General features: G+C 47.7%; 1 protein-coding gene across 1 annotated transcript in view; it reads left to right on the top strand.

Moving 5' to 3' along the window:
- Window positions 1-23,865, top strand: part of TEKT5 (tektin 5) — a 53,106-nt gene that overhangs the window by 5,486 nt on the left and 23,755 nt on the right. Inside the window, exons 2-5 of the mRNA XM_037815337.1 lie at window positions 9,989-10,072; window positions 10,658-10,728; window positions 14,713-14,856; window positions 18,723-18,945. Of these exons, the coding sequence (XP_037671265.1) occupies window positions 9,989-10,072; window positions 10,658-10,728; window positions 14,713-14,856; window positions 18,723-18,945 (522 nt within the window). The remainder of the gene's footprint in view (window positions 1-9,988; window positions 10,073-10,657; window positions 10,729-14,712; window positions 14,857-18,722; window positions 18,946-23,865) is intronic.

Here is a 23,865-nt window from a genome sequence, read left to right as displayed (position 1 = left end):
CATTCTCTGACCACAATGGAATACAATTAGAAGTCAATAACCATCAGAGACTTAGAAAATTCACAAATACCTGGAGGTTAAACAACACACTCCTAAACAATCAGTGGGTTAAAGAAGAAATAGCAAGAGAAATTGCTAAATATATAGAGACGAATGAAAATGAGAACACAACATACCAAAACCTATGGGATGCACAAAAGCAGTGCTAAGGGGGAAATTTATAGCACTAAACGCATATATTAAAAAGGAAGAAAGAGCCAAAATCAAAGAACTAATGGATCAACTGAAGAAGCTAGAAAATGAACAGCAAACCAATCCTAAACCAAGTAGAAGAAAAGAAATAACAAAGATTAAAGCAGAAATAAATGACATAGAGAACAAAAAAACAATAGAGAGGATAAATATCACCAAAAGTTGGTTCTTTGAGAAGATCAACAAGATTGACAAGCCCCTAGCTAGACTGACAAAATCAAAAAGAGAGAAGACCCATATAAACAAAATAATGAATGAAAAAGGTGACATAACTGCAGATCCTGAAGAAATTAAAAAAATTATAAGAGGATATTATGAACAACTGTATGGCAACAAACTGGATAACGTAGAAGAAATGGACAATTTCCTGGAAACATATGAACAACCTAGACTTACCAGAGAAGAAATAGAAGACCTCAACCAACCCATCACAAGCAAAGAGATCCAATCAGTCATCAAAAATCTTCCCACAAATAAATGCCCAGGGCCAGATGGCTTCACAGGGGAATTCTACCAAACTTTCCAGAAAGAACTGACACCAATCTTACTCAAACTCTTTCAAAACATTGAAGAAAATGGAACACTACCTAACTCATTTTATGAAGCTAACATCAATCTAATACCAAAACCAGGCAAAGATGCTACAAAAAAGGAAAACTACCGGCCAATCTCCCTAATGAATATAGATGCAAAAATCCTCAACAAAATCCTTGCAAATCGAATCCAAAGACACATTAAAAAAATCATACACCATGACCAAGTGGGGTTCATTTCCAGGCATGCAAGGATGGTTCAACATAAGAAAAACAATCAATGTATTACAACACATTAAAAACTCGAAAGGGAAAAATCAATTGATCATCTCAATAGATGCTGAAAAAGCATTTGACAAAATCCAACATCCCTTTTTGATAAAAACACTTCAAAAGGTAGGAATTGAAGGAAACTTCCTCAACATGATAAAGAGCATATATGAAAAACCCACAGCCAGCATAGTACTCAATGGTGAGAGACTGAAAGCCTTCCCTCTAAGATCAGGAACAAGACAAGGATGCCCGCTGTCACCACTGTTATTCAACATTGTGCTGGAAGTGCTAGCCAGGGCAATCCGGCAAGACAAAGAAATAAAAGGCATCCAAATTGGAAAAGAAGAAGTAAAACTGTCATTGTTTGCAGATGATATGATCTTATATCTAGAAAACCCTGAGAAATCGACGATACACCTACTAGAGCTAATAAACAAATTTAGCAAAGTAGCGGGATACAAGATTAATGCACATAAGTCAGTAATGTTTCTATATGCTAGAAATGAACAAACTGAAGAGACACTCAAGAAAAAGATACCGTTTTCAATAGCAACTAAAAAAATCAAGTACCTAGGAATAAACTTAACCAAAGATGTAAAAGACCTATACAAAGAAAACTACATAACTCTACTAAAAGAAATAGAAGGGGACCTTAAAAGATGGAAAAATATTCCATGTTCATGGATAGGAAGGGTAAATGTCATTAAGATGTCAATTCTACCCAAACTCATCTACAGATTCAATGCAATCCCAATCAAAATTCCAACAACCTACTTTGCAGACTTGGAAAAGCTAGTTATCAAATTTATTTGGAAAGGGAAGATGCCTCGAATTGCTAAAGACAATCTAAAAAAGAAAAACGAAGTGGGAGGACTTACACTCCCTGACTTTGAAGCTTATTATAAAGCCACAGTTGCCAAAACAGCATGGTACTGGCAGAAAGACAGACATATAGATCAATGGAATCGAATTGAGAATTCAGAGATAGACCCTCAGATCTATGGCCGACTGATCTTTGATAAGGCCCCCAAAGTCACTGAACTGAGCCATAATGGTCTTTTCAACAAATGGGGCTGGGAGAGTTGGATATCCATATCCAAAAGAATGAAAGAGGACCCCTACCTCACCCCCTACACAAAAATTAACTCAAAATGGACCAAAGATCTCAATATAAAAGAAAGTACCATTAAACTCCTAGAAGATAATGTAGGACAACATCTTCAAGACCTTGTATTAGGAGGCCACTTCCTAGACTTTACACCCAAAGCACAAGCAACAAAAGAGAAAATAGATAAATGGGAACTCCTCAAGCTTAGAAGTTTCTGCACCTCAAAGGAATTTCTCAAAAAGGTAAAGAGGCAGCCAACTCAATGGGAAAAAATTTTTGGAAACCATGTATCTGACAAAAGACTGATATCTTGCATATACAAAGAAATCCTACAACTCAATGACAATAGTACAGACAGCCCAATTATAAAATGGGCAAAAGATATGAAAAGACAGTTCTCTGAAGAGGAAATACAAATGGCCAAGAAACACATGAAAAAATGTTCAGCTTCACTAGCTATTAGAGAGATGCAAATTAAGACCACAATGAGATACCATCTAACACCGATTAGAATGGCTGCCATTAAACAAACAGGAAACTACAAATGCTGGAGGGGATGTGGAGAAATTGGAACTCTTATTCATTGTTGGTGGGACTGTATAATGGTTCAGCCACTCTGGAAGTCAGTCTGGCAGTTCCTTAGAAAACTAGATATAGAGCTACCATTCGATCCAGCGATTGCACTTCTCGATATATACCCGGAAGATCGGAAAGCAGTGACACGAACAGATATCTGCACGCCAATGTTCATAGCAGCATTATTCACAATTGCCAAGAGATGGAAACAACCCAAATGTCCTTCAACAGATGAGTGGATAAATAAAATGTGGTATATACACACGATGGAATACTACGCGGCAGTAAGAAGGAACGATCTGGTGAAACATATGACAACATGGATGAACCTTGAAGACATAATGCTGAGCGAAATAAGCCAGGCACAAAAAGAGAAATATTATATGCTACCACTAATGTGAACTTTGAAAAATGTAAAACAAATGGTTTATAATGTAGAATGTAGGGGAACTAGCAGTAGAGAGCAATTAAGGAAGGGGGAACAATAATCCAAGAAGAACAGATAAGCTATTTAACGTTCTGGGGATGCCCAGAAATGACTATGGTCTGTTAATTTCTGATGGATATAGTAGGAACAAGTTCACTGAAATGTTGCTATATTATGTAACTTTCTTGGGGTAAAGTAGGAACATGTTGGAAGTTAAGCAGTTATCTTAGGCTAGTTGTCTTTTTCTTACTCCCTTGTTATGGTCTCTTTGAAATGTTCTTTTATTGTATGTTTGTTTTCTTTTTAACTTTTTTTTTCATACAGTTGATTTAAAAAAGAAGGGAAAGTTAAAAAAAAAAAAGAAGAAGAAAAAAGACACACAAGGAAAAAAAAAAAAAAGATGTAGTGCCCCCTTGAGGAGCCTGTGGAGAATGCAGGGGTATTCGCCTACCCCACCTCCATGGTTGCTAACATGACCACAGACATAGGGGACTGGTGGTTTGATGGGTTGAGCCCTCTACCATAAGTTTTACCCTTGGGAAGACGGTTGCTGCAAAGGAGAGGCTAGGCCTCCCTGTATTTGTGCCTAAGAGTCTCCTCCTGAATGCCTCTTTGTTGCTCAGATGTGGCCCTCTCTCTCTGGCTAAGCCAACTTGAAAGGTGAAATCACTGCCCTCCCCCCTACGTGGGATCAGACACCCAGGGAAGTGAATCTCCCTGGCAACGTGGAATATGACTCCCGGGGAGGAATGTAGACCCGGCATCGTGGGATGGAGAACATCTTCTTGACCAAAAGGGGGATGTGAAAGGAAATGAAATAAGCTTCAGTGGCAGAGAGATTCCAAAACGAGCCGAGAGATCACTCTGGTGGGCACTCTTACGCACACTTTAGACAACCTTTTTTAGGTTCTAAAGAATTGGGGTAGCTGGTGGTGGATACCTGAAACTATTAAACTACAACCCAGAACCCATGAATCTCGAAGACAGTTGTATAAAAATGTAGCTTATGAGGGGTGACAGTGGGATTGGGAATGCCATAAGGACCAAACTCCACTTTGTCTAGTTTATGGATGGATGTGTAGAAAAGTAGGGGAAGCAAACAAACAGACAAAGGTACCTAGTGTTCTTTTTTACTTCAATTGCTCTTTTTCACTCTAATTATTATTCTTGTTATTTTTGTGTGTGTGCTAATGAAGGTGTCAGGGATTGATTTAGGTGATGAATGTACAACTATGTAATGGTACTGTAAACAATCGAAAGTACAATTTGTTTTGTATGACTGCGTGGTATGTGAATATATCTCAGTAAAATGATGATTAAAAAAAAAAATAATAAAAAATAAAAATGTAGCTTATGAGGGGTGACAGTGGGATTGGGAAAGCCATAAGGACCACACTCCACTTTGTCTAGTTTATGGATGGATGTGTAGAAAAGTAGGGGAAGGAAACAAACAGACAAAGGTACCCAGTGTTCTTTTTTACTTCAATTGCTCTTTTTCACTCTAATTATTATTCTTGTTATTTTTGTGTGTGTGCTAATGAAGGTGTCAGGGATTGATTTAGGTGATGAATGTACAACTATGTAATGGTACTGTAAACAATCGAAAGTACAATTTGTTTTGTATGACTGCGTGGTATGTGAATATATCTCAATAAAATGATGATAAAAAAAAATGCAAAAAAAAAAAAAAAAAAAAAAAAGAAATATAGCCACATACCAGTCATCCATGGTGTACAATCAGCTGTTCACAGTACCATCATATAGTTGTGCATTCATCACCCCGATCCATTTCTGAACATTTTCCTTACATCAGAAAGAATCAAATTAAGAACAAAAAAAAAAAACTAAAAAAGAACACCCAAATCATCCCCCCCATCCCGCCCTATTTTTCATTTAGTTTTTGTCCCCATTTTTCTACTCATCCATCCGTAGACTAGATAAAGGGAGTGTGATCCACAAGGCTTTCACAATCACACTGTCACCATTTGTAAGCTACGTTGTTATACAATCATCTTCAAGAGTCAAGGCTACTGGCTTACAGTTTGATAGTTTCAGGTGTTGACTTCTAGCTATTTCAATACATTAAAACCTAAAATGTAATGTCTACATAGTACATAAGAATGTCCACCAGAAAGATCTCCCAACTCCATTTGAAATCTCTCAGCCACTGAAGCTTTATTTCGTTTCATTTTGCATCCCCCTTTTGGTCAAGAAGATGTTCTCAATCCCATGATGTCAGGTCCAGATTCTTCCCCGGGAGTCATATCCTGTGTTGCCAGGGAGATTTGTACCCCTGGGAGTCAGGCAGAGGGGATGCTTTTAATTAATTAACTGGATCTTGGCGCTCCCTGGCTTAAAACCCCATCCATGGCTGCCCGTTGCAGCGTAGCTGACCTCTCAATTCCTGGTCACAGCCTCTGGCCCCTGCATGGTCCAGCCCCTGCCCACTGCTCGGGCCTCCATCTGGCCTGGCCTCCGTCTGCTCCTCCTGCCACCTCAGGGCCTTTGCACCCGCTGCTCCCTCTTATCATCATCGCTGCATGGCTGCCTCTCGTGGTTCAGGCCTCAGTCCACCTCCTCCCTGACCACTGCCATCACTCCTCTCCACAACCCCCGGGTCATCCTCATTGCAGTCCTAATCACAGCCAGAAATGGAAGTGTTTCTTCACATGTTTACTTGTCTCCATCAGAGTGTAGACCCTATGAGAGCAGGGACCCCACCTGTCTGGTTTGTTGCAGCATCCCCAGCACCTCCATCAAGCTTGGCACGTAGAGGGGCTCGGTACATTCTTATAGGACAAGTCACTGAATGGCCCCAGGTACACATGCACCCTGACATCGAGATGCCAGCGCTCTCCTCCTGCTCTTTGTGATGTCACAGGCAGGGGCCCAGTCACCTTCTCCCTCAGCCTCCTCCATTCAGGCGCCCCCCCAGCTGTCCCTTCTTCCATCTTCCATCCCGCTCTGCTTTGTGTCTCCCTCAACAGTGGGCCCGTGGGGGTGAGGACCGGAGAGAGAGAATCTCCAGGCATGTGGCAGAGTGGGCTGGGCCTCCCGGGACCCCAGTCACTTTCCAGAGCTCTCCCTTCATTTTGGGATCTCCAAAATTGGGGTTTCATATTCATTTGTGGGTGATATTTACTGACACGGTTCTGAGTGTTTTACGCTTGTCCAGCGGATCTAATCTGTACAACAGATCTGTGAGATATGCATCAGTATTGTGCCCAGCTGCAGAGGAGGAAACAGAGGGTCAGAGAGGTTAGGTAACCTGTCAGAGCACACACAGTAGGAAGTGGCTAAGCCTGGATTGGAACTCAGGTGGTCTGGCTCCGGACACAGGCTCTTAACCACTAAACTATGGTATGTCTGGAGTTAGACCTCCCCTCGTCCAAGAATCACCCCCTTTTCTAAGTTAAAAGAAACTTGGAGAAGGGGCCCATCCAGTCCAACAAGGAGCCAAATCAGCCAGGATGTCTTCTCATCCATAACCCCTTAGTTTATATAGCAAGGTCTGAGCAAGTGGGAGAGTAGAGTCCACAATCAGAAAGAAGATACGCTGTTAGTTAATTGTATATACACAGAGCCCAGCAGATGTAGACCTAAAATCATCTTCAAGTACTTCACAAAGCCCCTGTCCACCACAGAGTCCTCCTCTTTCTGGTTCCTTCCTTCTCTCCTAAAGTTTCTCTTGGTCTTTTCTACTACCCCTCTCCCTGTGCCCTTCACTCCATCCTGGAGGGGCCTGAGTTCTCACTTTGCATCTTTAGAGGTGATTTTAGGTGTTCGAGGTTTGTTAGTGCAGAGCAGAGGTTGGCAGACAAAGAGAGCCAAATCTGGCCCACCATCTGTTTTTGTAAATAAAGTTTTATTGGACACAGCTATGCCCATTTGTTCACCTATTGTCTGCGGCTCTTTTCATGCCGCCATGACAGAGTTGAGTAGTTGCAATAGAGTGTTAATGGCCCGCAAGTTGAAAATGTTTACCGTCTGGCCCTTTAAAGAAAATGTTTGCTGACCTCCAATGCATAGCATCTACACAACCAATGTGTCATGAAATATCTTCAACGCTTTCTGAGGCCGGCAGTGTCTCTAAGTCTCTCCTCTGCCTTAATAGAGATGCCCGCCCCTCGAGGAATGAGGGGTGAGGAAGGAAAGAAGATGAACCCCCCACCCCCCCATCCCCAGCTTGGCTCCCCATTCCCAGGCCTGGCCTTACCACCAGTGAACCGCATGGCAGGGCCGAGCTTAAATGTTGGTCGTCTAGATGGCTTCCGTCCAGTGTCTCCTTTGGGATTTCTGTGGCTGTAACTGGGGTGTCCCTGAAAGTAGGAAATTAACCATTTTAAAGTGAACGGTTCACTGGCATTCAGTATATTCACAATGTTGTGTAACCACCCCCTCTATCTAGTCCCACATTTTTATCACCCCATAGGCAGTCTCAGCCACATCAAGCAGTCCCTAGCAACCACTAATCTGCCCCTTGTCTCTATGGATTTGACCATTCTGAAAATTACGTATGAACGGAATCACATAGTATGTGGCCTTTTGTGACTGGTTTCTTTCACTTAGCATCAAAATTTGAGGTTCATCCATTCTGTACCATGTATCTGTACTACAGTCCTCTTTATGGCCGAATAACATTCCACTGTGTGTATATTCCACATTTTGTTTATTCAGGCATTTGTTGATGGGGTGCTTTCCCCTTCTGGCTGTTGTGCAGTGAACACTGGTGTGCAAGCATCGGTTTGAGTTCCTGCTTTCAATTCTTTGGGGTCTATACCAAAGAGTGGAATTGCCGGCTCATATGGTAATGCTGTGTTTAACTTTTTGAGGAACTACTAAATTGTTTCCCACAGAGGCCAACTCATTCTACATTCCCACCAAAAATAGACAAGGGTTCCCATTTCTCTACATCCTCACCAATGTGTTATTTTGTTATTTTTTTATTACAACCATCCTAGTGGGTATGAAGGATTATCTTGTGGTTTTGATTTGTATTTCCCTCTGATTGATGAAGTTGAGCATCTTTTCAAGTACTTGTTAGCCATTTATATATCTTATTGGAAAAATGTCTATTCAACACCTTTGCTCATATTTTAACTGGAATGGGGGATTTTTAAGGAAGGGCCTTCACTTTCTAATCTGGTGGCCCATTAGAATCCCATTTCAACTATCTATACTTTCTCATACAGACTTGGGATGCTTCTCAGCACTGTTTTATCAGTTCTACACTATTCATGTTTGTGTGATCTGGGTATATAACTTATCTCAAAAGGTGACCCTCAGGACACAAGAACTGAAAGACTATGCCTTTGGAGGGTTATTCCTCTCCCATCCCTCTGAACCTCAGCCTCTTTATCTATAAAATGGGAGGATTGGGAGGGATCATTGATTTTTGCCCCCTTCCCCTCAAAGCTGAGAACTCTCTTCAAATATGACGTTAAACATAACAGATAAAGCAGATTAAAGTCGAGCTGCAAGGAGTGACTGGTGCCTCATTTATTTGACTGAGACACCCCGCAGACATGGAAACCCAAGGGCCACTGGGAACACCAAGTTCCAAACCACCAGACTGATGTCCACCGCAGCCCTGTGCAGGTCCAGAAACCTGCAAGGCTCTGTGATGACTCACCTGGCCGAGAGGCAGGGGACGAGGCTTAGGAAGCAGCACTGACAAACTGCACCTGGATAAGTTCAGGACCTCTAATAAGAGGACTGATGATTGTATTTCTGCAGATTGGGCTTAAGAATTAGGATCTGGAATGAGTGTCTAGAGGGTGGCAGTAAACTCCCTGTATCCTGACGTCTTTCAGAAGAGGAGAGATCCAGCATGGCTCTAGAATTTCTATACAAGAGGGGCTCAGGGATAGCAGTTTCTCCCTGATGGGCTTAGGGATGACAATCTGAGGGATGGATGAGTAAAGACTTTGTCTTGAAACCGTGTTTTTTACTTGGGTTGTATAATAAGAATCAATAAAAACAGCAAAATATTCTAAAGACTATTATATTTGCACATTACATGAAACAGAGGAAATGTCAGCAGTTCACATTCACTATTATTACAACAAATCTCCACCGAGCGACAGGTCACAAAAATTTCAGTTGAGGCTGTGCTGGGGCAGGGAGCTCCCGGGTCCTGTGCACCTTCCAAAGCCCGACCTGCCCGGCATGTTCTCTGCTGCCCCCTGGTGGTGATTGTCTGCTCCAGCCCCCCCTGTCAGCGGGGACCCTTCTGGGTTCCACATGTGGGTGGCACTTCTGCAGGGTGATTGGTTCCCATGCGGTCAGCTGGAGAGGGTTAGAGTCAGGGACCCGTCCTCCACATCTCATAGTCCTGAGGGATGTGGCCTTTGTTTCCCCAACCAGTGCCACCCTCCCTGTCTCTCCCCCATGGCCTGCCTGGGGATAAGGGCTTTAGCCAGATGTGGGGGGGGGGGGGGGAGGCTACACAGAGGACAGCAGCCAACCTGTCTTATGCAGTGGAGTTTTACTGTATTACAATTTGCCAAGGCTTGCGGGAAGCTCATGGAAGGGGTGTGACTCCTTGGTGCTACAGTTCAGAGGAAACTTGAACGCAGTTCTGGGGACACTGCTTGACCCCACTTTTTTCCTACACATGTCCAGCATCCCCTAATGCATTGGCCATGAGATCCCACAGCCCCCACCAAGGGAGAGGAGCAAGCAGAAGCCCACCCCAAGGCACAGTGATGCGGCCACATAAGCATCCGCGTTGCCAGGGAAAACAGCAGACTGTGGCAAAGGTGGGAGGGTCCAGCTGGAGCTGCGGGGAGATACACTGATCCCAGTTGTTCCCCACAGGTGGCCCTGGAGTGTCTGTACCATCGAGAGAAAAGGATCGGCATTGATTTGGTCCATGACAGCGTGGAGAAGAACCTCATCCGGGTAAGACATCTCCATCCGCCCGGCTCACTGAGGGAGGAGGGAGCCAGCTGGTCCAGAGGAGTTTCTGAGCTGCTTCTCGGAGCCGAAGCCACATGCGCCACCCATGGAGAGTTAGGGCTCAGAAGCATGGCGGTGGTGGTGGTGCTTAGCCTGCAGTTTGGCAACAGGCAGAAATGGTGATCTTTGACCTTTTAGTCTTTTCATCTCCAAAATGGAGATCATCATAATACAAATACCAAGAAATAGCAGTAATAAAAGCTTGTGTTTGTCAAGTGATTACACTGTGCCACTTCATGTGCTTTAGTTAACAATAAAATAATCTATAAGTGAGCACTTGGCACATAGTAGATGCTCAGTTTTCTTTTAATCTGGAAGTAGATAAAAAGAAAAAGCAGGACAAAGAAATGTGGAGCCTCCCTAATCAATGCTTTGCCACCCGGCCCTGGGATCACAGAAATTTCCTTGCTCTCACCTTGGGGGTTGGGAGGTGGTCAGGGAGAGGTGAGGGATGGTGGTGCTGGCCCAAGAGACAGGATGCTGTGAGTTTTGAAGGTACCCTGTTATTTCCAACCTTTTTCATTTCAGGAGGTCGATTTGCTAAAATGTTGCCAAGAACAGATGAGAAAACTAGCCCAAAGAATTGATATCCAGATGCGGTAAGGGCTTCTTTATTTCCCATGCCACCCCTCCTTGGGGTTTGTTTTGGAACTTCCGGGTTTCTGGGGGGATGTCAGATGGGCGTACTTGTCTCTCTAGGTGGTTCTTTTGGTCTGTGGTATGTTGGTAAACATTTACCAACCAGCTCTCCAAAAAAAAAACAATGCAAGCCCTGATTTGTAGCTTGGCCAATTTCTGTGGTGTAAACACTCCCACCGTGGCTGATTTCAAGCTACCGGCCCGATGTTATTGAGATGCCAGCAAAGCACTGGCTGTTCTTGTTTGCACCAAGGGTCCTGGCAAAAGGAAATTGGCTTCATTGAGGCTCCCATGTGCGATTTATGAACCTCTGGACATGGCCAAGGGTGGGTGGCGTTAGGCAACAAGGTGAGGGGCCAGGGCATCTCCAGAGTTGTTGGCAGATGCCTTGAGCCAGGAGTCTTCAAAAGGAATCCACTTCTTGTTCTTGGGTGATTATGTAGCTGGCATCATGGGAAGCCAGGAGGACCCTCTCGTAATTAAAGGGAGGTTGAGTTTTATGGGGCTCAGGGCCCACAGCTAAGCCTTTGGCACCCAGCTTCCCCAAGGCAGCCTTCCCGTCTGGCTCTTGAGCTGGGCACTCTCCTTAACTCTTGCAGGGCATGCAGCTCTGCCGGTTTTTCCCCTTCATTTACACGCAGTGAGGGGGTCCGGTGGCCTGGCCAGGGGTGCCCCTTCCTGCTGCGTGGTGGACATGGGCAGCCTGGGTGGGATGCTGAGGGCTCTGGTAGTTTGTAAACAGGCTCTGGGAGCCCAGTGCCTGGCTTGTTTGGTCCCAGAAACAGCACCCACCCTTCAGTAGCCCTCCACCTCCCCTGAGGGCTATAAACTGGGTGGCGGGGATGGGAGGGACTTACCCTGGATAAAATGGCATCTCCAGAGCTGCATTGAGAAGGAGAAAGACGTTGCAGAAAAGCTACCTGCAGGTCAAAGGGCATGGTGGAGGGGCTGGCGTGCTGGGGAGACCCAGGGAGATGACCGAGGTGGCGGCCTGTGAAGGAGGTTTGCGTACAAGCAGGGGCTCGAGTGCCTGTTGAGTGGTCGAAGGCAGAGCTGAGTGCCAGTCACTTGTGTGCCTCTGTCCTGATGTCTGACAGTTCCTTGTATCATGTAATGTTTGTCTATAAATCAACTCACTTAAAAAAAAAGAACTTAAATGCTTTTATATAAAAAGGAAGGTTTTAACAAAGGGAGAACTTTGGGCAGGCAAACATTTCTTTTATTGTCTTTTTCTTGCACTTGGTTTTGGGATCACCTTTTCAAGGCAAGAGAGAACGGGTTTCTGTCTGGTAGGGATAGGGATGTGGCGGAACGGGGGGCTGGGGGCTGAAGTCTGGAAAAGTGGGCGGGTTGAGCTGGCAGAGGCAACCAAAGCCCAGACCTGAAACGGGAGAGTGGGGTGAGGGAGGCTGGACCCTGGAAGAGCCCCCTGAGACTGGGGGTATGAGCACTTGTGCAGGGAACGAATCAAGGGGTCAGGGACAGTCCCAGAGATGGAGAGAAACAGAATGAGAGAAGCCTTGACGTCAGGAGGGTCCCAGAGATACAAAGAGAAAGACCCAAAAATAAGAATGGAATCAGGAACAGAGGGACAGAGACAGACAGAGGGAGACAGGTACACTGGAGAAAGATAGGACTCAAGAGGTGGGACAAAGACAGAGGAAAACAAAAAAGGCACAGATGTGGAGAAAGAGGAAAGGAGAGAGAGGGGTGCCGGGATAGAGACCAAGAGGGCGTGAAAGCGACCAGGGCAGAGGCAGGTGGAGCATCAAGGGGGGCTGGCGAGTGGGCGAGGGGCGCCACTGCCCTTTGCTGGAGCCACTGCAGGCGGAGGTGTGTGTCTTTGGACGCCTGCCATCTCACAGCGCAGCAGCTCAGGGCTCGCTCGTTAACCTGGAGCTGCCAGAGCCGTGTTAACCGGGCAGAGTGTGGGGCATCCTCAGCCCCTCAGCAGGTGCCCTGTGTGGTCCCCTGGCTGCTTCCAGCCAAGCGGAGAAGGCTGCTCCTGGTGGGCCGATGCCAGGGCGAGCCTGGGCACGGGCCAGGCCCTCAGGTGGGAGCCCAGGACGGGAGGCCGCCCCCCTTTCCCCAGCCCTCATGGGCTGGGCGGCCAGCTGGGGCTGCTGACAGGACTCCGAGGGCCCCCAGTTCCCCTGAACACTCCGGCACACTTGTTTCCCACCTTCCACCTCACTCGGCAGGACGAGTCCCTTCTCTGCAGCTCTGCCAGTCCATAAAGCCTCGAGGGCACGGGCTTGGTTCTCCTGCCCTGACAGGACCCCTTCCACATCCTGGTCGGTGGGAGCCCACTGTCAGGACTGAGTCTCCTTGCTCCCGGGCTGCATAAAACTCCACATCCGCTCCCCTTGCCCATCGCAGAAAAAGAAAAAGACAAAATGATAGAGACATGCAGGGAAGAGAGAGAGCCATACAGAGACCCTGGGCCAGAGAGAAACAGGAGAGACAAATCAGAGAGAGAGAAGAACGAGAAGGGGGGGAGGGGGAAAGACAGACAGGGAGACGGACAGATGCAGGCAGGAAACGAGAGACGCTAATGTGACAAGGACCCTGGCCATTTTCATTGGAACCTGGACATCAGCTTGCTTGCGAGGGTCTCCCTTTCTCTGTTCTCTTTCAACTCTTAACACTTCAAGGAGAGAGTCCTACTTGGTGCTCATGAACAGGCAAGATGGAAACAAGGACACAGGCTTAGAACTTTCTGGAGGCAATAAATTCTAGCTGGGATTCCATTAGTCTTGTCTTAGTATGGAAGTCTGAGGTGACCTTCTATTAATGGAAAGAGCTACTAGTTTTCCGTTAAAGATAGTGATGTAAATTTTCCTTTTACATCATTTTAAACATTTTTTTTTTTTTTAACAAAAAATATCGAGCAACTTATAGTCCAGGTACTTTGGGAATATGGCAAGAATTAGGAAAATGGCTCTCCAATATCTGGAGTTTGGGAAACACTGGCCTATAATCTAAGCTTCTTAGCCAAGATGCAGCCCTCTGGGTTCCAACCCTGGCCAGTTACATAGTCCTTCCCCTGCCCTGCCCAGTCCTGACCCCACCTGGTCCACTGACCCCTCCCGGGCCACGACCCCACCCAGCCCTAAAGAGCTGCTTGCAGGTTCCTGAACACCCTGGTGTTTCCGGCCTCCCTGCTTCTGTACAAGTGCTGTCCTCAGCTTGGAATTCCCTTTCTCCCACCCACTTTGTCATTCATGTCTGTTCCTATTTGATGTGAAAACCCCGCTCAGAAAGCTCCTGGGGAAGCCCTCTGACCATTGCCTTGCCCTGAGTTGATCACTCTCTCCCCTGTGCTACTTGTGTATCCTTTTCAAACCTGTCCCGGTGCCCTTACTGTCTTGTCCTGTGTTTATTTTTACTCTATTTTTTGTACAAATCTGCCTTATTTTGTTTATTCCCTCTGTGTCCAGCACATGGTCCAAAACAAGGATTTGTGAACTGAGTGGAACTGATGCAAGGCTTTGTCCAAAGGGAGAACTTATATCCTCTGTATCAGGAGTCTGCAAACTATGGCTCCCAGGCTAAATCTGGCCCATGACCCATTTTTGTGAATAAAGCTTTATTAAAATCCAGCCACCCCCTTTTGTTTATATCTTGCTAGGGGCTGCATTCACGCAGAGTTGAGTAGCTGGAGCAGAGACTATACAAACCACCAAGCCTAAAAGTTTACCAACCCCTGTTCTAAATGACAAGTCCGCCTGGATTGGGAGGGAGGGTGAAGAGCGGGGATCCCTGGGCGTGGTGGGGGCATCAAGGTGGGACGAGGGCCAAGCAGCTGCTCTGTGCTGACGGAGCACCTTCTGGGAGCCCAGAGATGGGTTTCCAGCAGCGGCTCTCGCCGACCTGCCGGGCGATCCTGGGAAGGGGGCCCTGGGTAAGTGCATTCTCCATTGACAGATCTTTCCTCCCCACAGGGACAACCGAGATGCCCAGCACGCTCTGGAGAGAGACCTCGAGGACAAAACCTCAGCCCAGTTTATCGACGAGAAGTGCTTTAACTTGAGGAACACATCGGACTGCATCACCTTCTTCCACGGCATGGAGAAGATAGATGGCACGTAAGTACTGGGCCTTCCGTCCCCACCCCCTCCCCTCCCAATGTGGGAGAGAGTTTGTGGGTCTGCTGCCAAGGAAAATAAAGGGGTGCCAGGCACCTGTCAAGTGAAACTGAGTTGAATGAGGAACCTCGGTTGCAAGCAACAGAATCTGATTCTGGCTAACAAGACAAGATGGAATTTACTAGAAGGCTGTGGGGGAGCCACAGGTTCCAGGGGAAGGCTGCAAAGCCCCAGGCTCTGGCCACTTGAGGACGCCAGGGAGAGGCACTAATCAGCCATGTGGTCAGAGCATTGCTATCTTTCTTCCTTGTCCCCTTTGCTGGGATCCAAATTCTAGGGAGAGCGAGCACATGGTTGGCTTGGTGAGGGCCACACGGCCACTGCCACTTGCATTATTCACAAAAGCCAAAAGGTGGAGGAACCCGAGTGCCCGTCAACAGATGAGTGGATAAATATCTGTGCAGTGGAACGTTTTTCAGCCATAAAAGGGAAAGAAGTTCTGATCCGTGGTTGAACCTTGACAACATTGTGCTAAGTGAAAGCACCCAGCCACAAAAGGACAAATACTGTATGATTCCATTTATATGAAATATCTAGAATAAGCAAATTCATAGAGCCAGAAAGTGGATTAGACATTGCCAGGGGCTAGGGGGATGGAATGGGGAGATACTGCTAAGGGGCACAGAGTTTCTCCTTGGGGTGATGAAAAGTTTGGGTACTGCATGGTGATATGGTAGCACAATATTGTGAATGCAATTAATTCCCCTGAATTGTACAGTTAAAAATGGCTAAGATGGCAGATTTTACATGTGCATACGTGTGACCAGAATAAAACAATAAATAAAACAGTGCCCACCTCCCAGGGTTGCCGTGAACATGTGATGTGCCAAGCACGGAGGAGTGGTAAGAGCTGACATTTATTCAGAGCTCACTGGGCTCCTGGCACCCTTCCAAGTCCTCATGTGCATGACCTCGTTTTCTCCTCACGACACCCAGGATGACTTCTGTGTGCCTGGCACTCTTGTGGGCATGTCGCAGGCCATCAGATTTCATGCAACGCTGAGACGCGCTTTCGCAGCCGGCAGTGCCGGGTCTGGGACAGTGATGGCTGGGGAGGGGCTGCAGGTGCAGGCAGAGGGTGGGGCCTGACTTGGTCATTAAAAAAAAAATCTCTCTAACAGGGTGGCTTATGGAAACTGTGTGGTAGGCATGATTTTTCTGTAAACCAACAACTTCTCTAATAAGGAAAAAAATTCTCTAGCACAGGATTTTGCATGGCACATGGTAGCTATGGAATAAATATTTGTTGATTGAGGGAATGAGTGAAAGGAGAAAGGCAGGGAAGGGAGAGAGGGAGGGATGGAACTCTTGGGCAGTCTCCTTAGCCCAAGGCCGGGGTCACTTTCCGGATCTTAGTAAATATCTAAGTGTTGAGATGACCCTCTGGGATTCCAGCAGTGGCACCTCCTGGGGACCCTCCTCCTCTTCCTGACCAGGCGCAGCCTCCCCCACGGCGCTGCCAAGGCGAGCAGGACTCCTGGGGCTCAGCTGTTCCATAGCTGCCCAGGCCAGGGGCGGACAGTGCAATAGCCGTGGCCGGGAGTGACCTGCTCTTTAAAGATGCTCAACTAGAATCTACGGCCCGTGCGTGGTGACTCGTTGCTTCCCAGATGCGCTAGCTCAGGGCTTTGCATTTGGGGTTTTCTTAACAGCAGGGCCGTGTCTGGGCAGGTTAAAGAGGATGTCTGAAGGTTGCATTGCAGGGTCTCTGTCTGCCGCCCCTCTTGTTACATGAATTAACCACCGCCAACAACCACAATAAATAGATGCCTTTTGTGTGGCGTTTGCTACATGCCAGGTGCTGTGCTGACAGCTTTCCGGTGAACGTCCTGTGAACGATAAACGTTTATCAGGTGCTCCCTAAGTGTCAGGTACTACGACAGAGGCTCACATTTCTCATTTGGTCACTCAACAACCCTGTGGAGTGGGCTCAATTATTATCCCCATTTTATAGCAAGGAAATGAAGGCTCAGAGAGGGGAAGAGACTGGCCCAAGCTCACACAGCGAGCAGCAGAGCTGTGACCTGAGCCCACACCAAACATGGGGCCTGTGGGTTTTTCTTGGTGCCTTCCTGCCTCTCCAGCAAAGCCCAGTGTCCTGTCTGTCTTTGGAGGACACAGAGTCCAGAAAACTCATAGCCTAGGAGACAGGCTGCCTTTGGTAAACTACCCCCGGGAGAGTGTAATTAAACGGGTTATGTTTTCTGGGGAGCTCAGCCGTCTGCTCCAGTGGTTGATCAGCTGTGTGACCTTGGACAAACAGCTTTCCCTCTCTGTGCCTCAGGTCTTTGTTGGATGAAAGCTCTGGACCTGGCGTTGTGGTCCCTCCCACCCCTCCCGAAGCCCAAGACCCCTGTTTGTTGCTTGACGTCAACAACTGCAGAAGCCAGACGAAACAACCACAATCCGTGTTTTAAAAATTTCGTATTCACCATGCAGTCTGAATCTCTGGAAAGGGACTTGTAGTTCCGAAAACTGAGCCCCTGTTTTTCCTACTGTCTGGGACTAAAAATCTACTTCATTTAAGAACCAGAGACATCCAGGCCAGAAAAGACCTTGAAAAGTCATCTCGTCTGGTTTATCCAGGACCTGAAGCCAGCTCACGGGAACGTGTGCCCCTCATTCTCAAAGGCTTCCAGAAAAGACCTCATGCGTTCCTGTGGTGGCTTGTTCCCGGATTTCCACGCTCTGCCTAGAGGAGCTTTCCGTTCCCTGAGCTGAGTCCCTTGAGCGCCACCACCTCCGAGAAGCCTTCCTGGCCTGCCCTTTCTAAAGTAGGCCGTGCCCGTCTCCATTTGTTCTCCCCAAGATCCATTCTCCAACGGGAGGGGTGCCTGCAGAAGAGCCTGGGACAGGAGGAGAGAGATGTCTGGAGATTTATTCCCCTCCTCCCGGGGACGGTGGTGCCCCTGGCCCATCCCCGCACTGGGCTCCGGAAGCCCTGTTCAGACTGGGGAGAGCGTGAGTCTCTCACATCCTCTCGTTGGCTCCTTGAACCCTTCCCGCACCTCCAAGGAGAGTCCCTGTGTCAAACCCCTTCTGAGTAGCCCGTCTCTCCTTTTACAGCCCTGACTGGCACGTACTGACCCCACCGCCTTCCTCTCTTCCGTCATCCTGCTTCTAGATTCCTTGGGAGGAACGCAGTGTGTAAATATCTTCTTTATGTATTGTCTGCTGCTTTCTGCCAGAAGTGGAACCTTACCCTTTTCTTCGTGGCTCTATCCTAATTATCTAGGACAATGCTTGGCATGTGGTAGGTTTTCAAAAAATACTCACTGAACGAGTAAGACAGTGAAAATGGCATGGCCACACACTCATCAGCAAATTGAAGGGACCCACAGCCAGCCTTGGGCCCCGGGGCCTGCTTCGTGGCCTCTGTGTTTTTGAGGGTGGTGGTGAGGTAGGGGGTGATGGAAAAGGGATCCCTCCTCTGCCACCAGCTCACTGACCCCTCGTCAAACGTCAGCTGCTCTCGAGGCTGCAGCTGCCCCATCTGTGAAACGAGGGGTTAGGATTAGGACAGTGGTTCTCCACTGGAGGCGACTGTGCCCGCCAGGGGACACGTGGCCATGTCTGGGGACGTTTTTGGTTGCCACTCAGCTGGAGGAGAGGGGTGCTGCTGGCCTCTGGCAGGTGACGGCCGGGGATGCTGCTAAACATCCCACAGCGCTCGGGACAACAGAGAATTATTTGGCTCCAAACGTCAACAGTGCTGAGTGAGAAACGCTGGGTCGGGAGGTCTCCAAGGCCTGCTGCCAGCCCCCCAATTCCTCACCGGCTTACATTTGCCCCTCTGTCCCTTGCAGGATCTCGGTGCCCGAGACCTGGGCCAAGTTCAGTAACGACAACATCAGGCACTCACAGAACATGCGGGCCAACTCCATCCGGCTGCGGGAGGAGGCCGAGAACCTCTTCGAGTCCCTGTCGGATCAGATGTGGAAGCAGTTCACCGACACCACCCTGGCCTTCAACGCCCGCATCTCCGACGTGACGGACGTGAAGAACAAGCTGCAGACGCAGCTGGCTAAGGCGAGTGCCATGCTCCTGGGGCCCCCGAGACCCCCGTCTGCTGCTGGATCCTCGCCATCCTCCATGGGGCCCGGCCAAGCCCTGGTGCTGAAATGGTCCTTTCCACCCTGCCTCTGAGATCCTGTCCACTCCGAGTGGCAGGAGCGGTGGGGAGCCTCCTGGGGCGATCTGAGTATCTGGGGTAAATCTTCCTCTCTGGAGGAGGGAGATTGGAGCTTGGCCTGGCTGCCCCCGCAGTGCCCCAGACACTGCTGATGGCTCCCGCCTCCTTCACTCTCCCTCTGAGGGCCACTGGGCTGAGGACAAAGAGGGTGTCGATCTCGGAGCCCTGGGAAGCCATCGTCCCCACCAGTCGGGTCTGAGCAGACCTCTGCTTGCAGCTGCAGCTTTGTGACCTTCACTTTGACTTTCAAAGGCTCCGAGAGAGCACCGAGATCCCTTGTAGAGGGCCGGGTGCTGTTTGTCTTGGAGGCAGAGGGAGGACTGCCCACTTCTGTCGCCTGATCTCCTCTGCCCCCGCAGCAACTCGCCCTTTTCGCTACTCTCCTGCTCACATGCGTCGAGCTGTTTCACACACACCCTCTGCCTGGAATGTGCCCTCCTCATTCAGCAAAAATCTGCAGAGCACCCACTTGGGGTCAGGCACTGGGAATGAAAAGAGGAGCCGGACAGACATGGTCCCCCTGTCCTCAGGAGACTTAGTTTCTGGTTGGGAACCAGTGGTGGCTCTGAAATTTACACGGAAGTAGGGCTTAGGAACGGTGATCAGGATGGAGGGAGGGACTAGCCTGGCATCTCTGTTTGCCAAACAGCATCCCCTGTTGATTGTATATATATGTATTTGGAGGTTCAGTGGGCTGCACGCAGGGATTGTTGGAAATTACAGGACCGCTTTGGCGCACCCATCTCTGCTACCCTTTGGTCTGGAATGTGGAGGACACAGACAAAATATGTTTTCATAAAATAACTGCAAAGTGTAATACGTGTTAGAAAACAGGCAAGGAGGGCTAGTTTGAGGAGGTGACATTTAACAGCAAGAGCAGATGGATAAGGATTTAGGCAGGCGCAGGATGGTGGGAAGAGTATTCCTGAGAGAGAAAGCAAGGGCCAGACCCGCCTGGGATGAAGGCACGTGCTGGGGAACGGGGGGCTCAGGTCACAGGGCCCGCGAACCGTGGGGGGCCTTCGGGGCCTTCAAGCAGGAAGGCGCTGGGATCCGATCTCATCACTTTCCTGCTGGGTGGTGAAGGGGTTGCAGGGCAAGGAGAGGGTTAGGAGGCTCTGGGAGGCGTGGGTGAGGGACGGGGTCGGGGGCTAGCCTGGGCTAAGGTGGCAGCAGAACATGGAGAGGGAAGGATGACCGTGAACCATCCTGAGGGGGCACAATTGGCATGATTGCCTTCCCTCCATCCTTTGCCCCCATTTTCCTGTAATTGTTCTCTAGAACGGGGTTAGCAATCTCTTTTCTGCAAAGAGCCTGATAACAAATATTTTGGGCTGTGCGTGCTGTGTGGTCTCTCTTGCGACTCCTCAAGCTCTAGAGCAGCCATAGACAGGGTGTAAACAAGAGTGGTTGTGTCCCAATCAAACTTCATTTACCAACAGATGCAGCAGGCAGGACTTGGAACTTAGCTCAAAGGTTGTTTCCTCAGTTTCCTTATCTGTAAAATGGGGATAATAGTGGTTTCCACTTGGGGGCTACCACAAGGATTATTGGAATTGATGTAGGAAGAGCACCTAGAGGAGTGGCTGGCACCCAGGAAGCACCCTCCCTGTGCTGGTGGCCACGATTTTATTACTGGAGTTGAGTTACTTGTCTGTGTCCCTTCGAAACATGACTCCCTAGTCAACCTTGGACCCCCCCGCCCCCTTGCCTAGCACACTGTCCAGCATATAGTTGACACCTCGTAAATCTCTGTGCAGTGAGTGAAAGGAATCAACCACATTGAATTTTGTGCTTCTGGGGTTTTTAAAAATGATGCATGAATGAGTGAACGCTTTTAATTACATGCATTTTCTTTTAGTGAGGCATTTTATATGGTGGATCAGATACAGCTCATTGTCTTGTTGCATTTCATGACATTTGTGGGCCAGGAAGGGCTTGGGGATTTGTTCCGGAAGGTTCCTTTGGTTGGGTGTCAGTGGCTGGTGTCTCAGCTGTGAAGCAGGGACTGGCAATTCCTACTTTGTATTATTATTGTTTTAATGAGTTGATTTTGGTGAAGTCCTTAGAACAGTGTCTGGCGTATGATAAAACTCAATAAAAGGTAAGTTACTATTGGTATTAATATTATTAATTGAGAGGTAAAGGAGCTTTTGGGTGCAGGTCGGGGAGCAAACCTTTTCCCTTTCAAAATTTCTGCAGGGAAGTTTTTAATGCCCGCTAACCACCTCATCCCTGCTGAATGGACATTTTTTGCACCCTCATGGGTATGTGTTAGCGGTCATTATTTACTCACCAGCTGCTCTGTGTATAGGACAGGCCCCAGCACAACACTGTTAACATTTGGCTTCAGCAAGGAGTTGTATTCTGGTGGGTGACTCCCTTACTTGGTGTTTTTCTAAGATAATAAAAGGAGTTGCTGCCACGAAGATAAAGATATAGCAACCGTTGCACATTTCAGTAGTTTGCTGCAGCTGGAGGATTTGAAATGCTCCCTTTACAATTTTAACTGAGCCTGGTTGAGCTCAGCCTGATTTCCCTGGGCAGGAGGTGCTTATCTCCTGTGGGAACCTGGGCCTCGCCTGCGATGCAAACCAGCCGGTTCCCCAGTGATAGTAGAATCCACCTTGGGAAGCCAGGTCCACGCAGCAACTCTGGCAGGTTAGAATCACCCCGTGGTTTGGAGCTGGGTTGACAGCCTCAGCCGCCCGCTGTGATCCTGTGGTCCCATCTCGAGGCCACGCCCCAACCTTGTAACTTTCCCGGTGTCCTTACCCTTGCTGAAGCCCCTTGGGGCCTGTGCACTGACTGTGGCTGGAAGAGGGGCTGGCGACTTCTCTGGCTGCAGCAGTTGATGCCTGAGAGGCCTGGAGGAATGAGTTAGGGCCCCCAGTGTCTCCAAATAAGGGCTCTCCCCACCCCCATCCAATTTCTCAGTTGGATGTGCCGCTGTCCTTGATGTGTGAGAAAGATGCCAGGACCTGGGGCAGGGGCAGGCAGTAGGGACACTGCTACAAAAGAATGTTCATTCTGAAGTGTGGACACAAGCCCGTGGCAGGTGAAAATGATATTGGGTATTTTACCTGGATGCAGTGTTAATATTATGGAATTGCCTGGTGAGAAAGTCATTCCCTTCTTCAGTTGTTTTCCAACTCTTGTGATGGTCACGAGAGGAAGGTCTCCACTGAGTGCTAGTAAGCCTTCCTCATCTCTTTAAAGCTCCCCAGCCTCCCTCTTAAACATAGAGGAAGGTCAGGCTAAGATCTCAGGCAGCAAACAGTATCCAAGCAGTTTAAATGATGTGGTTTTACTTTCATCTTGTTTCCTGTGTTTTTATGGTTATTTCCGTGTATGGTTAATTAATGGCTGATCTTCCACCAATAACAGTGATATAAAATTTCATTTAAAAATAAATGCGTGTAAGTTTTTTTTTGGGTTTTTTTTTTTTTTTTTTTTTAATGAAATGGCTTAAAGAAAAAGATTAAGTAAATGTTATGGGGGATGCCAGAACATGGAAGAAATGGTGAGGGCAGCAGGTGAAAGTCAGATGCTTGAAAAATAGCCACGTCAACCTCGGGTCTCAAATATCACCATGTGTTCTGGTTTGCTAATGCTGCCGTTATGCAAAATAGCAGAAATGGATTGGCTTTTATAAAGGGGCTTTATTTGGTTACAAAATTACAGTTGTAAGGCCATAAAGTGTCCAAGGTAAGGCATCAACAATAGGGTACCTTCACTGGAGAAAGGCCATTGGCATCTGGAAAACCTCTGTTAGCTGGGAAGGCAAGTGGCTGGTGTCTGCTTGCTCTCAGGTTGCATTTCAAAATGGCGTCTCCAAAATGTCAGCGTCAGCTTTCAACGGCCGTCTTCAAAATGTCTTTCTTGGCTGTAGCTGCTCTGAGGTCCTTCTGTTCGTGAGCTTTTATAGGGCTCCAGTGACTAAATCAAGAACCACCCTGAATTAGCGGGGCCGCACCTCCATGAAAACAAGCCCATCAACAGGTCGCATCCTAATCAAAGGTGTTACTAGTCACGTCTCCATGGAAACAATCAAAAGGTTCCAACCTAATCAACACGAATATGTCTGCTCCCACAAAATTGCATTAAAGAACATGACGTTTTGGGGGACATAATACATCCAAACCAGCACATTTGACACCCTGAACCCCAAAATGACATGATCTTTTGATATAGAAAATGCATTCATCCCATCATTATATCACAAAAAACTTAAAAATCATTTCAGTAACAATGGGTAAGTATAAGATCTTATCAAAATCAGTTGCATTTATGGTCTGTCCTAAAGCAAAATACCCCTCTGGCTATGCATCTGTGAAACTTAGAACAAGTTATCTGCTGCCAATATACAAAGGAGGGACAGTCATAGGATAAACCTTCCCATTGCCATAAGGAGAAACAGTAAGGAAAACAGGGTTTAAGGGACCAAAACAGTTCCTAAAACCCACAAGGCAAACTTCATTGGATTTCAAAGTCTGAGAGTCATTTATAGAATGACGTTTTATCCTTGGGGCTTGAGAGAGCGGCAGTCCAACCCTTTCCAATGGCCTTTGCAGCAACCCTTTTCTCTCCAGACGCTGGGGTGAGTGCTCCAACATATCCACACACTGGGGAGACCACTGTCTTCTTGGCCCCACCCTCCTCAAACATCGGGGTGCCACCTGGACTCTGCCTGTCCGGGGAAGGGTCTTGGAAAAATCTTGTTGGCGTCACATGAAATACACAGGGGTCAAAACCGT

Source organism: Choloepus didactylus, chromosome 21 (assembly GCF_015220235.1).
Source record: "Choloepus didactylus isolate mChoDid1 chromosome 21, mChoDid1.pri, whole genome shotgun sequence".
Lineage (NCBI taxonomy): Eukaryota > Metazoa > Chordata > Mammalia > Pilosa > Megalonychidae > Choloepus > Choloepus didactylus.
The sequence above is the reverse complement of the archived record's forward strand: the minus strand, read 5'-3'. Positions and strand labels throughout refer to the sequence as shown.